The sequence below is a fragment of the Petaurus breviceps genome, unplaced genomic scaffold (assembly GCF_028583685.1).
Source record: "Petaurus breviceps papuanus isolate PSGF00001 unplaced genomic scaffold, PetGlider_PUasm1.0 99, whole genome shotgun sequence".
In the NCBI taxonomy this organism is placed as follows: Eukaryota; Metazoa; Chordata; class Mammalia; order Diprotodontia; family Petauridae; genus Petaurus; species Petaurus breviceps.
The window spans coordinates 7,810,792-7,827,449 of NW_027187465.1; the positions used below are offsets into that span (position 1 = coordinate 7,810,792).

The following is a 16,658-nucleotide window of genomic DNA, read 5'->3' on the forward strand; positions in this document are numbered from 1 at the left end:
GTTTCCTCTTCTGTGAAATGAGAGGACTCAACTACGTGAACTGTAAGGTCTCTGCTAGTTCTAAATCATTTCATCTTTTTTCCCACAGGGTTTCATCAGTCTAGGGGGAAAAAGATTAGACAGAAAACAAGATCTTTTTCAGCTCCTGAGTGTCAATAAACATGCTCTTCTTTGCACATAACACAGTGCAGGGATTTTACAAATGGCCCCTCACAGACATTAAAGAAATACAACTACAGAGCAAAGGCCCTCAGATCATGCCTTTGTTCTAAACTAATAAGCCCAATATGCTGGTTAGTTGTTAACCCATCTTCAACTGAGTCACTGGAACAAACAGTCAAGTAGAACACTGACAGCCTTTCTGGCTAAACAGGAACCCAATAACATCAAATTAGATCATAATTAATGAAGGAAAATCAACTGTCTCTTTCTTCCACAAAGAATAACAGTGCGGTTGAGGAGTCGTCTGCCAGGGATCAGCTACTGTTCCACATGCCGTAAGAATAATACTGTATGATTACAAAAAATGGGGCATGAATAATTCTTAGTAGTTAGAACAAAATTTGAATACAAATTGATTAATTCATACTCCTAAAAAATCTTCAAAATCAAAAAAGTAGAATATGTCTACTCAATACCCGTTAGGGAATTTAAATGAGAAAAACAGACTCTAGGCTAAGAAGGGATTGCTCAGAGGTCTAGTATAACCCCCTCCTTTGAGGGATGAGAAAATGGAGGTTCAGGAAGTAGCACTAGCCCAAAGTTACACAAGGGGCGCAGCATCCCAGATGCTGGTAGAGTACCAGACAGCTGCGGCCTCCCGGGCAAGGGCTCTGGCCTCATAGCACACTAACGGTGCTCCTCATTTAGTGGCCTTCTGCTTCTGGCAATGAAACAACTGGCACCTGCTGCCACTGGAAAGGTCTCTCTAGACCATCATCATCATCAAGCATTTCTGTGCTTGGTTATGCAGAAGGAGACAACCAAGGCCATCCTGGCCCAGTGAGTCTGATTAGTGCTTCTGGGTCAGAGATGTTGGGCATGGAGAAAATTTGGCATCAAACTCAAAACATCTTTTTTTGTCTTGAATGAACCCACTTAAGCAGGCCAAGTAAATGAAATCAGTGTTTTTAAATGATTACCTTCAAATCTCTGTAAACCACAAAACGATTGTGCATGTGCTCTAAGCCCAGGATGATTTCAGCAGCATAGAACTTCATTTCCTTTTCAGAAAACACCCCATGCTGTGAGAGGTGATAGTGCAAATCTCCCCCTAAAATCAGAGGCAGAATTTCACTCAAAGGGCTTGGATTTCGAAGAAGTACAAACAACCAGCCACAAGCCTGACTTGTCCTTGCCGCCATAAGAAAACCCAATGCATAACCAATCTACGACTTATAAATATGAGAACCAACCAGCCAAGAAGCACTCCTTGGCTGCAGGCCAATTACTGGGCACTGGGGGTGCAGAAACAAAAAGCAAACAGTCCCTGCCCTTTCGGAGCTTACACTCTACCTGTGGAAACAGTGAGGACAGAGATGAGTATGGATAAAACACGAGGTCATCTCAGAGGGCAGAGAGTCACTAGTCAATGGCCCTCATGAGCTCTGAAACAAGACAGAGATTCTCAGACAGAGGAGACCAGAACAAAGGTGTGGAAATGAGGAAAGTGAAAATCCAGCTGTATACTGGAGGGGGTCTATTCAGAGATGCAAAGAAAGGGTTAAAACAAGAAAACTGTCCTTGTCAAGGGCACTGAGGAAAACTCAAGTCAGCCCTAATGCAAACTAAATAACAAACCGGATTTACCATTTACACACTGACAGTGGAATAAATGTTATGATCATACAGTTGACTCAATTATATTGCTTTGGTTGTTTCAGTTTATTTATTTTAACAACTAAATGAGATTACAAGGCAATCCAATAGACTGCTTAGCAATTAATTGTTAGGGCAAATGAAAAAAATCAACTAATTATTATCTCACATTTTAGAGAAATCGATCAGGTTCAAGAAAAGGAAAGCCCACACATACAACAAAGTCATCATTCTGGTTGACTTACAGGAATTGAAATGTGTTAATTTCAGTGATTTTATTTTACAACTTACTTTTCTCTTCTCCTCTCTTTTCATGGCAAGGCACATATTTTCTATTCTAAAATATCTACGCACTTCCCCAACTGACAAATAAAAAAAATCCCAATTTCTTCCACCAGCCAGGCCTCTTCTCAGGGCCTGGCTGGTAAAATCTCTAGCTCAAGTCAAGCTCGCGGTCCCTGGCCACCTCTCTGACGTCCACAGCTGGCCGTGCTCCTTCTTTCTTCGTAGCTCTCCTCTGTTCTGTCTCATTTCTTCTGCACGCTCACCCTTCGTTTTCTGCTCCTTTTCCCTTCCCCTTCCCCCAATTTCAATGCCTTGGGCAGGCAGTAGGGAGCTTTGCATCCCTATATCCCCAACACCTCATATATATTATGCACAAAGGATGTTTGGTGAACTGAATAGTTCAAATAAACCATTAATTAACATACCTGGGCTATTTAGGTTCACCACATTTTTTGCTGAGGTGGAAACATTCTTTCTGGGATTCCCTTTCTAGACTTTCTGATGAGCTGGATCAGTAAACCTACTGGTCTTTCAGTCATCTATCTCTCATGGACTTCATTCTAGTCATCAATGACTACTCTCAACCCAATCGATATGGGGAATATGAGATGGGCAGGAGAAATCTACACTAATAAGAAAAAACACTCTAGAAAGTAGGTGTTCAATAAATCTAACTGATGTTTTCATTTAAATGGATTCATATTCATCAGTGTTTTATCAAGTATAATTTGATAAAAATTATTTCCAAACATTCACTTATTGGGGTGGGGGAGAAGAGTGTAGAGAAAAATTTTTAATGTGCTATTTTATCTAAAATTTGAAGTATTAAGGCAGCACAGAACAGTGGAGAGTATACTGGACTTGTCAGATGGCAAGAGTCGGGTGGCACCTCCGATACTTTGTAGTTGTGTGACTTTGGGCAGGTCTGTCTCGGTTTCCTCATCTGTAAAATGAGCTGGCTGTACTTAATGACTGCTAAGGTCCTTGCCAGCTCCAAAGCTATGGTCCTTTCAGCTATAATCCTGAATGAAAGTTCTGTGGCTGCTGCGGTTGTAAACACAGTCTCCTGGTACTCTCCCTACCTACCCCATTACTCCCTCATTTCCTGTTTTGGCCCATCATCCACATTGGCTCCCATGGGTCTTAACTGTCATGTCCATGCAGGTGACTCCCAGATGGAACATCCAGCCCTGGTCTCTCCCCTGGGCTTCAGGCCCACATCACTAGTAACCTATTGGACATCACAAACCAGACATCCCATAGACACCTCACATGCGTTTTCTTTTCCCCTCAAAGCCTTCCTTTTCCACACTCCCGTTACTGCCCAGGACACCACCATCCTTCCGCTATCCCGGGTTTGTAACTTCAGCCTGATCCCTGACTTCTCACCCCAACTTGGGATAGTCAGTCTCTCTTCACACCACCTCTCACAGCTGACTCCTTTCTATTCATAATTACTGCCTTAGCTCAGGCCTCCATCATCTCTCAAATGGATTATTCCAACGGCCTCCCAGCTGGTCTCCCTGTCTCAAGATTTCTGTCTATGCCAGCCCATCCTCCACACAGCTGCCACATCACTTCGGGACTCAATCAACAACACTGGCCTCTATTGCCTCTAGAAAAAAATAGAAAGTCTTCCATTTGACTCTTAAAGACCTTTACAACCTGGTTCAACATCCTTCCAATGTCACTTTCTGCACTTTGAGATCTAGCCACACCCATCTTCTTTCTGCTCTGCATACACAATTCTCCATTTCCCACCTTGGTGCCTTTACATTGGCCATCTCCTAGTCTGGAATGCTCTCACTCCTTACCTCTGCCTCAGAAAGTCCTTCTCTTCCTTCAAGAAGCAGCTCAAGCACCACCTTCTGCACAAAGCCTTTCCTGACTCCCCTCCCAAACTATTGTGTATTTAAATGCTTTGTACATATTTGCATTGATTCACTTCTTGCTGATTTGGCCTAAAAGTCCTAGTCTCCTCCTCAAAGAATGCAAGCTCCTCTGGGGCAGGGAGTATCTGATTCTTTGTACTTGTATCCCCCCCAGTGCCATGCACAATAATGAATGCACCCAAAGTACCCAAGAAGCTCAAGGTTCCAGATCCAAGAGGCCCAGACCCATCTAGCTCATCCAGCCTTGCTTACCATTCATCAGGTCCAGGATGAAGCACAGCTTGTCAGGGGTATGGAAGGCATAGGTCATACACACAATGAAAGGGCAATCCTAAAGGGTTCAAAATAAGACACAGGGTTAGCAAGAGGAAAGCAAAAGAAAGCCAAAAGAACAAAGTGGCCCAAGAAAATATCTAAATGTATCTCCTGCTCCCCTCTTCATCCAGCATAAAGGACTTTTACATGCCACAGTCCCAGGAGCTCACAAGATCTTTCCTCCTATTCTGGCACGGGCCATTGAGGCCTGAGATCTGCCCCAGGACACATAGCCAAGAACCATCAGATCCATAACCAGAACCCATGTCTTCTGCCTGCAGATCCATGCTCCTTGCCTATGCCCGCTGCTCATACCAAGGGAGCAGGAAGAACTATGAGCTGATACTTTGAAAAGCTCTAGCACTTCTCTTAAAGTTTGAAAAATACAGTCAAATCCACTCTATACCTTTCAAAAACAAACTAAAACTCTATAGAAAAAAAAATTGGCATTGATATAAGCAGTTCTGTCACCTGACCCCAGCCAATATTCCTTGGAGGGTTTCCCTAACAGGGGCAGACCATCTCCCTGCTGATCTTGTTTCATTGGTGGTGTTTCTTTGCTAAGACTTTACAAGCATCTGTGCCAAAAAGCTGGACATTACCGGCTTTTCTTTGCTGCTCCAGCTATCTGCCTGGCTCTCCAGCTCTCCATTTCTTAGTATCTCCTGACATTAAGGTTCAGAATTACTACACAGAGGATGATACCATTGGTATCACTCTTACTTTGAAACACTAAGGATAATATCAGAATTAAATCATAATTTGATAAGTGGCTCACAAGAATTATAAACCAGGGCCCAGGTGCATATGTCCGGAAAGGTATTGAAAGGGAAAATATCAATTACTAAAAAACTGAGTGGGAATATTCTAGCTTTTTATTTTTTGCTTAAAAACGGAAGTGTTCACAAATCACAGGATTGAGAGCTGAAGAGGAGTTTAGAGCTCAGCTAGTTCAATATTTCCATTTAACAAATAGGGAAACTGAGGTATAGAGAGAGAGGAAGTGACATTCACAAGGTCACACAAGCAGAACATGGAAGAGCATGGCCTGCCAGCTTCCTATCTACCAATCGAATGCCAGAAGCACATTGAATGAGAGCTTATTCAGAAACAGAGATAAACATTTTGGATGGAAAAAATCCCCCCATGCTACTCTGAATACTATGTATTCACTATGTATAGATATGTAATTAGGTTCCACTGAATCATTTAGATCATATCAAAAGATTAGAAGGATATTTCTTTAATTTTCCAAGATGTTAATACTAAAGATATTAAAACAGTGAGGTAATGAGGGGCTAATTATTAAAGTGGCAAAGTTAAAAGGGACCTAAGCAAACAAAGATATGATCTAATTAACTGGCAGCCCTGGCGCTCCTCCTCCCAAAATCTATTGTATTTCTTTTATAGAGATTTATGCCTGTGCCCATTATCTAGCTCGACAGAATGTGAGGGAATACTTCGTTTTCTCTTTATAAATCCAGTGTCTGGCACAGCACTTGGCACCAACTAAATAAATGCTTTTGGTTGATTCATTAAGTAAGCATATTTGGGCTTAGAAGGATTCAAATCAGGGGGCAGCGAGGTGGCACAACAGACAGAGCACCTGCCCTGAAGTCAGGAGGACCTGAGTTCAAATCCGACCTCTGACCAGACACTTGAGGCTGACTAGCTGTGTGACCCTGGGCAAGTCACTTAACCCCAACTGCCTCACCAAAAAAAAAAAAGTTAAGAAGAATTCAAGTACTCACTTTTTTTTTTTTTTTTAAGTAAAAAGGTAAAAATCTGTTAGTTCCACAGCTAAGTATCTCTCCCTTGGAGGAGGAGGAGGAGATCATCACATCTGGGTAGAAAAGCACCAATTTCTCACCCTTTTCACGCTATCTTATCTTGGTTGTTGTGGGTGGAGTAAGCATCATTATTCCCATTTAATAGATGAGGTACCTCTAGGCCCATCTTTAAGACTAAATGAGAAACTGCATTCACAACCACAGGAAAAAATGCTCAGATCACTAATCATGGGAGAAAAGTTTTACCTCCAGCCGTCAGTGCCCGAGGGGCTGTGCAGGGGCAGGCCCACTCATACACTGCTGGTGGAGCCCACTGCAGAAGGCAATTTGACTAAAATGTCCACACCCTTTGACTTAGAGACTGCATTACTGCACTTACACCCCAAGGAAGTGCTCGCTAAGAATAAAGTCCCCATATATTCCAAAATATTTTATACCAGCACTTTTTGTGGAAACAAAGTAAATGTCCATTTACTGGAGAATGACTAAATTAATTGTGGTACATGTAATAGAACATCACTGTGCTGTACTGGGCAGCTAGGTGGTATGGTGGATAGAGCACCAGGCTTGGAGTCAGGAAGACCTGAGTTCAACTCCAGCCTCAGACACTTACCAGCTGGGTGACCCTGGGCAAGTCACTTAACCCTGCTTGCCTCAGTTTCCTCATCTGTAAGATGAGTTGGAGAAGGAAATGGCAAACCACTCTAGTATCTCTGCCAGTCCTTGAAGAGTTGGACAATACTAAAATGACTGAGAAATAACAAAAATACAAGAAATGATGTATGTGATGAATATGGAGAGGCCTGGAAAAGAGCTGTATGAACTGAGGCAAAGTGAATTCAGGAGAGATAAGGAAACAACATACACAGTGATGACTACAATGTAAATGGAACGAACCACCCAGTGTAACAAAATTTAAAAGATCCAACAGGACTTCAAAGAAGAGACACAAGAAGGGGGTGGGGGGGCCCTCACTGGCATCACACTTTGCATGTGTTTTCAGACTCTCTCAATGCATCAATTAGTTGTGTTGATTTTTTTTCCTATATAAAAAAATACTATTTCTCATATGGGATTGATCCCTAAGGACAGGAAGAGGAAGGATACTTAGGCAAACTATGTTGACAAACAGAAAATACCAATCAAAACATTGAAAAAAAAAAAGATTAGGGGTGGCTAGTGGCACAGTGAGTAAGAGCGCCGGCCCCAGAGTCGGGAGGACCCGGGATCGGTTCTAGCCTCAGATACTTAACACCCACACAAAATAACTGGCCATGTAACCTTGGGCAACTTACTTAACCCCAATTGCTTAAAAAAAAATTTAAATGACCTACCCAAACAGCAGAGAAAGGGGAGAAAGAATCAGACCTTGGACAAAGTCCACTCTTCTGACTCCTTCTGACTTCTGACTTTCAGGAATCATTAGTTCAGAAGTTGAAGTAAGGCACTAGGAGTGACAGTGGGGCCCGAGGCCAGGGTTAGGAGGCCTGGCCAGGGAGCCTGAGGCCCTAGAGCTAGATGCATGACCAGAGGGGAGGCCCTTGGGCTCACTAGGGCAGGACTTGGGCAGCCAAGGGGACTTCTGGCTCTACCTCTGAGAGGTCCACCTCAATTCCATGCTTTCAGAATAATGTACAGCACCGAAGTCTGCCTGTTCTTAATGTGACCTATGCCTCTAACTTGCTAGCAAAATATTTCACCTATTAAAATCCTTTAGATCATTGACATGTTGCTTCCAATCATTTCAGGTAGTTTAATGGTGTGAAAAGCTGAGCCCCAGCATTCTGATTAGAGCTATCAAAATAACAAAGGTAGATTTATAATTTTAAAGCAAAAATCATTTTAAGGAGATTTTTATAGCTATGACTTCACTTATAATTTCCTTTGCTCAGACAGTAGCTAAAACATTGTTTTCATTTATGTATCTATTTTTCAAGCACTTATTATCTCTCCCTCTCACTTTCCCATTCCCATTGAATAATTTTTTTAAAAGGTAACCCTCCAAATATACAAGCAGTGTTCTGTAAAATAAATGCAGCTCTAAGAGTATATCAGACCACAAATTTCCACTTCATTTTATTGAAGACACAGGGAAAGGGGGGGGGAGTGGATCTTCCCAGCAGGTCTCATGGTATAATAAAGCAAATCCCCCAAAGGTCACATACAAACACTTAGTTAAATTCAAATCACTAGGCTTAGCCCGATCTAACATCTCCCCCAAGTAACCTGGCAGAAAAATATAAACTTTAATTATCAAAAAAATCTTGTAGAAAAATAGTGAGAAGGAGCCAACTTTCTAGGTCATTTTAGGCTACATTAAGGAAATACCTATTTCATGGGCAACAAGGCAATGACTGGTTCCCAATTACTCAATTCCATTCAGAGTTTTCTTCTGAGCGATTCTCAAAGGCACATGTAAGGTGCACTGTCTGTGGTGATGACTGGACAGAAGAAAAAGAGGAGAAACCCCATCTTTGCTCTAGCAGCAGAAGAGGGAATGATGACACTACAGAATATTTGGTTCCAATTTTAACAGAGTGATTGTGAGTAGGATTCACATTCTGTCAACCATGTAGTGATTCTGCACCCAGAGGATCAACTCAACTTCAAATTAATTTCGATAAATCTTTTTTCACCATTCATTCTGTGTTTCCCATAAGAAAAATACAGCTTGTGCTATGACTGCATGTTTATTTTAAGCTATTTCTCCATAAAGAGAGATGGGGATTGGACCTGTCCTTATACTGGCGTCCGAAGTCCTAGGACAGCCTGTACTGCTGCTGAGAGGTGCCCAGAGCACTGAAAGGTTTAGTCCCTCATCACAGATCCCTCAGAGAGGGGGTGGCAGAGGCAAGACATGAATCTAGGTCTTTCTGGATCCAGGCCAGCTCTCTTATTCCCCTTACTAGACAAACAAATGCCCCTGGAGTCCTCTGTAATTTGGGGGCAGGGACTATGCACACTCTAGCTCATGGCTTTGATGTTCTTACAAGGCCCGCCATCTCTTATGATGGCGCCCACAGCTGAGCTCCACCTTTTATGGACCTCTTTTGTGGATCTCATCTCACCTCTTCACAGGTTGGAGAAGAGGATCACATAATGTGTGTGTCTGAAAAGTGAATACCCCACAGGGCAGGGAAGGGCTGAGGTAGGTGTGACCCAGGAGTGATCAAGAGTTAAGGAATTAACACACATATTATTGAGTACCTACTGAGTGCTAAGCACTGAGGAAAAAATGGTAATAAGTGTAGAAGTATTCTGAAAAAGTCAAAGCCCTGTGTGAACATTAGTTATTATCACTGAGGAGCAAAGACTCCAAAGAGGCGATCACCTTTGTTTGTAAGCAGCTTGCAGGCTGTGGGAGAGATGAAATGCCTTCAGTAGAGGTTCTTAAACTGATATGGCCTTGACAAGACTACCAGCAGGGGGCCAGGACATGACGACAGACAGTGCGAGAATGGTTCCGAAAAGCATTTTGACAGGAGAATTTCAAATTATTTTCTTTTTTTTATTATGAAGAAACATGTATGAGCATAAATATTTCCATAAACAGAACAGGAAAAGGAATGATAATTAAACTGTTCACATTGGTCATTAGTCTAGAGGCATCTATGAAATTAAACAGAAGGGAAACCAAACAGCCTGGCCTGCCCAGGCCCCTCTCTGACCTCTCTTCTGAATCCATTCCTCTGTTCTTCTTCTGGCTCTGCTCCTGGCTTTCTCTAGACTCTAAAGCCACATCTTCTCTCCTTCTGGCTCATCCTAGAACTTCCCTAAGCATGGTGGCCCTCCTGGCACTGGAACATCTACTCCCCGTGGACCATCCCTCCACGGGACCCAAGGCCCTTCTCTAACTGGCAGGTTCCCGCTGAGGCTCCATGTTGTGGAGGCCCAAGCAGGCCCTCCTGCCCTCACACCTCTCCCACTGCGGCCCTTCCTTTAGAGACTTCCAAGCTTCTTACTGGTCTTCAGTTCCCTCTTGTATGCTGTCCTCCCCGCCTCCCCCCGCCCAATTCAAATGTAAGCCTCCTGAGGACCAGCCTGTCTTTCTTTTGGCCAGTATCTGCATGCCCAGCAGTTAGCACCCAGTGCTTGCTTTCTTCCTTCCTTCCTTCCTTCCTTCCTCCCCTCCCTCCAGTGTATCTCTAACATTTCATTGATGTCCTTTGGCTTCTCCTTTTCTTCATGACTCCCACCTCCCCCCACCAGCCATGTGAACTCGAGAAAATGTCTTCTAGGTGGTGTAGTTTCCTTATTTATAAAATGGAGACAATAAAACCTGCACCACCTTTCTCTTCACAGGGCATTTGGAAGGAAAGCACCTGGTGCATGTTAAAATGCTAAGTCAACACGCATTCCTATTCTTTCACCACCTCCTCTGTGCTGTCTTTTCTACATGAGGTGGCCCAGACAGACTCCCAAGCTGGCTATTCAGCCGTGCCTTGGTGCAGAAAGGATTGCTGCTCCAGCTGAGGGACAGTAATGGTTTGATGTTGTTTTATGCACCACCACGCCCCCAGAAACCTGTCTGAGAGTGCTCTTTAGCCCATCCTAACCTAAGGGCCCACCCAAGAAGGAGGAACTGGAAGATAAAAGTCAAGTGCAACTTGATGGGAGGTCTTGGGTGAGAGCTGGCCCTGGCCAAGAAGCCAGAGGTGCCAGGCCCGAAATCAGGGAAACCGAACTCTCTGAGCATTCATTAAGCTCCCACCAAGTGCCAGGCCCCGTCCTGGACAGGCATCAAACATTCCATTTCCTCTAATGGGGTCAGGGGGACGCTGTGTACCCGGATGAGTAAAATGAAATACCTACAAAACAGATACCCCCTAAATGGGGGAAGAAGCAGAACTAAGCACCGGGGCATCAGAAAAGACCTCTCAGAGGAGCCAAGGGCTCCTAGAGGCAGACACTTAAGCCCTGCCTCCAATAATTATTTATGTGGGTAACCAGAAGCAAATGCAAATCTCTGCAAGTCAGAGTTTTCTCATCTGTAAAATGGGTATAAAGTACCTTCGGAGAAACATGGCTGAAAGGGTCAAATGAGACAGTTTAGAGAAGGTGGTGGTGGTATTATTATAGAGTTTTATTCTAACCCAAACCTTTCACCACCAACTAGGAAAATGGGAGATAGAAAAAGTCATTGTAATCACTGCCCAGCTTATTTCAGCTGATTCTGTCAAAACACAGCCTTTTAGTGACATCACTAAGGAGGTGACCACAGACCCAAATTCCTATTTTGGGAGTTCATTTGTATAAAACTTGAGGGATTTGGTCCAGAATTCCTAAAAAATTGTCAAACACACCTCACTCCTGTCAAAGTCAAGCACAGCTGCATGTAAATTTCAAGTTCCCATGCAGACACAGGAAACCTTGCTTCTCCTGGGACCTTACTATACATGTCTGTTGCCATGGTTGTTGCTGTTAAGGAAGCCGACTCCTCTCCAACTACAGAATGCTGACTAACCAAAGGCTGTCAGAGCCTTCCTGAATCAGAGGTGAGAAGACATCATGAATACAAGGACCTAATTCTCTATAATGTATACTGCATTCACTGGAAGAGCAACGGAATTAAGGGGTATTCTATTATGTTGCTCTGGATAAGGTCAATTTAGAATCAGAATTCTGACCAAATACCAAACAAAACCTACTCAATATTTTTGTATTTGCCAGACCCTCCAAATCAGGAAATAAATACTTCCCCGACCAACCCCAAACCTCCCCCAAAGCCTATGAATGGCTAGAAACATGGATAGAAACAGATGTCTTACTCTGTTCCACCCGTCAGGCCAGATGCTACCCATGCATCATTCAGTGTTAAAATAAGGTGCTTAACTTAACCAGCAGCATGTGAACAGCCCTGTGCAGGCAGTACACAGAGAGGTGGCCTTGAATCAAGCAGACTCAGGCTCCAGTTCTCCCCTGACATGTATATATGACCCTAGGCAAGGATGTTATATAACCCCTGGCAATCCCACATGACTATAAATTGAAGAAGAGATGCCAATGTGCATAGCCAGGGGGAGTGTCCTCACCAAGGAGGCCCCACAAGGATGACCTTTGGGATCTGGACCAAACAGAAAACCAAGCTTGGCTTAGCTGCTAGCTACTGGCAAGTCTATTCACAAAGGTGATCAAGGATTCAGAGCAGTGGTGGCCCATGACTCTTGCCAGGAACAGTCTCACTGATAGCAACAGGAGTGGAAAAGCCCCAAGAGACGAGAGGCAGTTCAGGTCATTAAACCCCAGGGGGCCTGAAGAGGCCAAGGGGAGAAGACTGAACAGAGAAAGAGCTGGTGTTTGTAATTATGGCCTGGAGTCAATAACCAAAAACAGGTCTTTGGTTTTCCCAGACAGGACTCAGCAGTTTAAATTTGTTTTTCCAACAAAAGTTGTTCACATTCAAACAGCGTTTGTGCTTAAACAGATTTTTCACTAATCTAGAAAATTCCATCAGTTAAAATGCTTCATTCCCCAATGCTATCAGATAAAAGGCCAATGTTATGACCAATGTCATACTGTTTAACATGTTATTAGAAAATGGAGGCAAACAGAGTGAAGTGACTTGCCCAGGGTCATATAGCTTGTAGATCTGGGGCCACATTTGAACTCCAGGACTGTTACTAATACCAGTGAGGTGCCCAATCAAGGATGTGGTCACATGATTTCCATCGCCCTCAGACACACACACACATCCCATGCTTTACAGATGGCCAGCACAGTCTTGTAGGACCCCAAGTCTAACGCTCTTTTTGCTACATCATGCTGCCCTGTTCTTGATTATGACCTTCCCATTGTCCAGTTCTGAAGAAAGCTGTTCCATGTCTCTCTCTCTCAGTTTCTCCATCTGTCAAAGGAGAGGGTTGATCTTAATGGTCTCTAAGGTCCCTTCCAACTGTAGAAAGCGACTGCTCTGGTGAGAGACAGAGACAGAGGGGGGACCCTAAAGTTCCATAAAAATTGTTCTTGAACCTCTCCAATAAAATGCATCTTGTTTTATTTTCTAATTGATTTTATAGCTTCTCTTCTGCATAAACTTCCAGAACCATGACAAACTCATCAAAGGCTCACAATAAGCGCTAAGCCACATGAAAACAGCTCACATGCTGCCATGGTTGAAGCCAAAATGATGAAAAAGGTAAAACTTTCCAAAGACTGTCCAACGATTCCAAAAATGAAAAACAATTCTTAATGGAATGTTATTGTGCTATAAGAAACTGTGAATGTGAAGAATTCAGATAAATTCAGGGACGCTCGTAGGAACTGATACAAAATGAAGGGAGCAGAACCAGGAAACCATTCGAGACAATGACTCCCGCGATGATCAATGGAACAGAAAACCAACGTGCAAGTTGTCACAAGTCTCGCTAGTGCTGCACTCCAAAGGGCAAGCCAACCCCGCACTCTAGGCAGCAAGGAGGAGGAGGCACTGGGGTGTGAAGGCGGAGAGAGGGGAGACAAAACAAGAAAAGAACACGCTTAGCTGAGCTCGGTTCACTGCGATAGCCTGAGGCCACGGTCGTCTGCGTCTCACAGTTAAGTGCAGAGGCGGGAGGCGATGGCTGTGTCCAAGAGGGCACTTACCCCGGTACTGACGAGGGACAACATGATCCTCTCGTTTAAGGCCAGCGTTTCTCCTTGTTTCATCTTGATCCTCTTTTTGTCTAGGCATTTCATTGCGTACCTGCGAACATAAACAGCGCTGAATGATCCAGCAAGCCGCGTTCTCCCCTGACTAGCGAGCGGTCAGCAAGACTAAGTCTGGTTTCAAAAACACCTGTGACGATGGCAGCTGAATGCTACAAGCATAAATCCTTTTTTGTCTTTATTATACTAAGGAGATATTCTGCTCATGAAACAAATTAATTAATTTTTATGCTCCGTATGGCTGAGTATTCCCAGTTGATGGAACAGCAAAGATTAGTTAGTTGGGAACCACAACCATAAGGCAAGCCTTCCATCAATATCTGTCGATGAATGTTTCACAAGTATAAGTAATCAGGATTACCGTCATTACAACATCATTTCTCATCTCCCCTATCAGACTACAGTAACAAGGGCAGGGACTGAGACGAATCTACACTTTCCTGTGTCTCTCAGTATCAAGTACCGTCCTCTGCACACAAGATCTTGAGCAAGGCTTTATGGAATGCAGAAATGGATGACCTTGGAAAGGAAAGAAGTTAGGAGGAACTTCTTTTTTTGCACTTGGGCAATCAATCTACAGATCTGTCTTGGTCCCTTTTCCAAAGGAGTAAAGTCCTGGGGCTAGACAGGGCCTGTGTCATAACCAATTTTATTTTTATCACCCTTAACACTTTATACATAGGCATCATCTAGTAGTAGGAAATGAGAAAGCTAAGTATTCAAAAGAAGGAAATCCTTTGGAAAAACAAAGCCTCCATTTCTAATGGGTGCCCCAACTGGAAATTTAAGTGTCAATTCCCCCTTACTCCCAGGGAATAATTACACTTTGGTATAATACTCTTTCAGTAATGACCCACGCTTCTTACAGTCACATGGAAGGGGCCTGGACTCTCCCAATACTTTGGAACGACAGAGGGCCAGTCAGCCTTTCCCAAAGTACAGCCAATCCTTCTGACCATGCAGATTCCCACCCCTCTAAGACCTGGTCGATGGTGTGAAAGGGCTGTCAGCTCCCTCTGGCAACCAACCTCTCTACACTGAGCTTGGCTAATAACCTGCCAACAGGCTTTCAATCTGTCCCTCGGCCCATACCCGAAGTCTTTCAAACTCAGGAAGCCTGCCTTGGCTGGCACTGACTGGCCTTGACAAGCCCAGGTCACTCCCATCCAGCAATGAGACATGGAAGGATTTCCTGGAGGTCCAGTGAAAATACTTGGGGCAAAAATACTCTAATTTATAATGCAATTAAATTCTTTAGAAATGAGAATCTAGAGTGGGACAGTCTTCACAGACCTCATATGCTACTGAGTGTTCCACTGAAGCCATTTAAAGAGCTTACATTTTTCCAGTGTCAGCTTTTCTGCAACCATATACTTCACCAAATCCTCCTCGGCCGATAATCCTATGTACACTGAAATCATTCATGGTCAACTGTGAATTCAAAAATAACAGGCATTTCATTTCACTTTATTTTTTTCCCCAAGCTCTCACACAGATTCAGACTATTGTGAGTGGTCGCTCGCTCCGGCGGAGGGGGGCTTCCGTTAGCCTCGCCGAGGGTCCCAAGCACTCCGATTCCCAAGTCCAAGGATGGAGAGACCTCCACATACTCCCCCTTCCTTTGCCTCTTCCAAAGTAAATGAAGCACAAGGAAAGGAGAAGCAAATGTGAAGACCACACAATGCGAGGTCACGGGAGCCCGGCTCGGGGGTCACAGGCCCAGAAGAAGGCAGGCCCTTCAGGGGCCCATCCTAGTCGGTCGCTTGGATTTCTGTCTGGAGGCTAAATAGCAGGAGGTCACGGCTGCCCACAGCTGGGGGGATATGCCAGTACTAGAGAGGGGCTTCACTACAGCAGCCCCAGAGGCCCGGGGCTGAGCCTAAGCACAGCCCAGGGAGAGACAAAGCGCCTGCCTGGGGGCCGAAACACTGGGGCCCAAACGGCGGTGTGGCATTTCTGGCCCTGGCACAAGACAGGGTGGGAGGAAGTGCCGGTGCTTAATCCGGGCTTATGAAGCTGAATTATAAACTCCAGACAAGGTACCCTGTGCCTCTTGTACAAACCCAGAAAATTAGCTTTGTTTTCTCCTAAGTAGGATGGTGCTGGAAAATTGAATCCCATACAATACTGCACAGTAGCTGAGGCCCCCAGGAAGGCTGGGAGAAGGCTACCGGCAGGGCCCTGCAGGGCAGGCGCTTTGTCCAAACATAGACATCCTGCTCCTGGTAGCAAGGCCACAGAGAGAAGTCTGTTAATCATTCTTATTCAAGGGCTGCTCTCAGTCATTCTCACCTTGGCTCTGCTATAGGATCAAGTAAAGGGGACAATACAGGAGGGAAAGCAGAGGAGCCAACTTTGTGCCCTTTCCCAGAATAAAGAGAAACAGATCTAAAAGGGTTCACATTGAAAATAAACAGAAGACAGTCAACAGCATTTCTAAAGGCACTTAGTAGGGGCCAGCCTCAGAGTTCCGGGAATGCAAATACAAGCAGAAAGAGAGACAATTTTTGCCCTCAAGGAGCTTACCTTATACCAGAGGAAGTTAGCCCAGTTTTTAAAAGGGAGCTGACAACAGGGGGTGGGAGGAACAGCAGACACTGAGCTGTGTTTGCCTTTCTAATCAAATCTTTGCATTCTTGGAAATATTCTGGTGAATCAGGCAATACAGCACTAGGAAGCTGATTAAGGATACACTGTCATACTTTGTGAAAGTCTCCTTCCCATAAGTTGGTCTTGTTCAAGGAAGGAAAAGTAACGGAGCATGATCAGAATTTTATATGAAACACAGAGAAAGGAGGACAAGGGAGGAAAGGAGATAAGGAAGGCTAGAGACATGATCACACAATTACTTACATGGATATTTAGCTCTACATTTTTCCACTGACAATATCTAGTGAACTTGTCACTAAAAAAG

General features: G+C 44.1%; 1 protein-coding gene across 6 annotated transcripts in view; it reads right to left on the reverse strand.

The window, feature by feature from the left end:
- The window catches only part of GRK3 (G protein-coupled receptor kinase 3), a 462,068-nt gene that overhangs the window by 51,963 nt on the left and 393,447 nt on the right, over window positions 1-16,658 (reverse strand). For all 6 annotated transcript variants that reach the window (XM_069081792.1, XM_069081795.1, XM_069081796.1 and 3 more), the window contains 5 exons: window positions 16,598-16,649; window positions 15,084-15,175; window positions 13,682-13,781; window positions 4,248-4,326; window positions 1,143-1,273 (listed from right to left, as the gene is read on the reverse strand). In XM_069081792.1, the coding sequence (XP_068937893.1) occupies window positions 1,143-1,273; window positions 4,248-4,326; window positions 13,682-13,781; window positions 15,084-15,175; window positions 16,598-16,649 (454 nt within the window). The remainder of the gene's footprint in view (window positions 1-1,142; window positions 1,274-4,247; window positions 4,327-13,681; window positions 13,782-15,083; window positions 15,176-16,597; window positions 16,650-16,658) is intronic.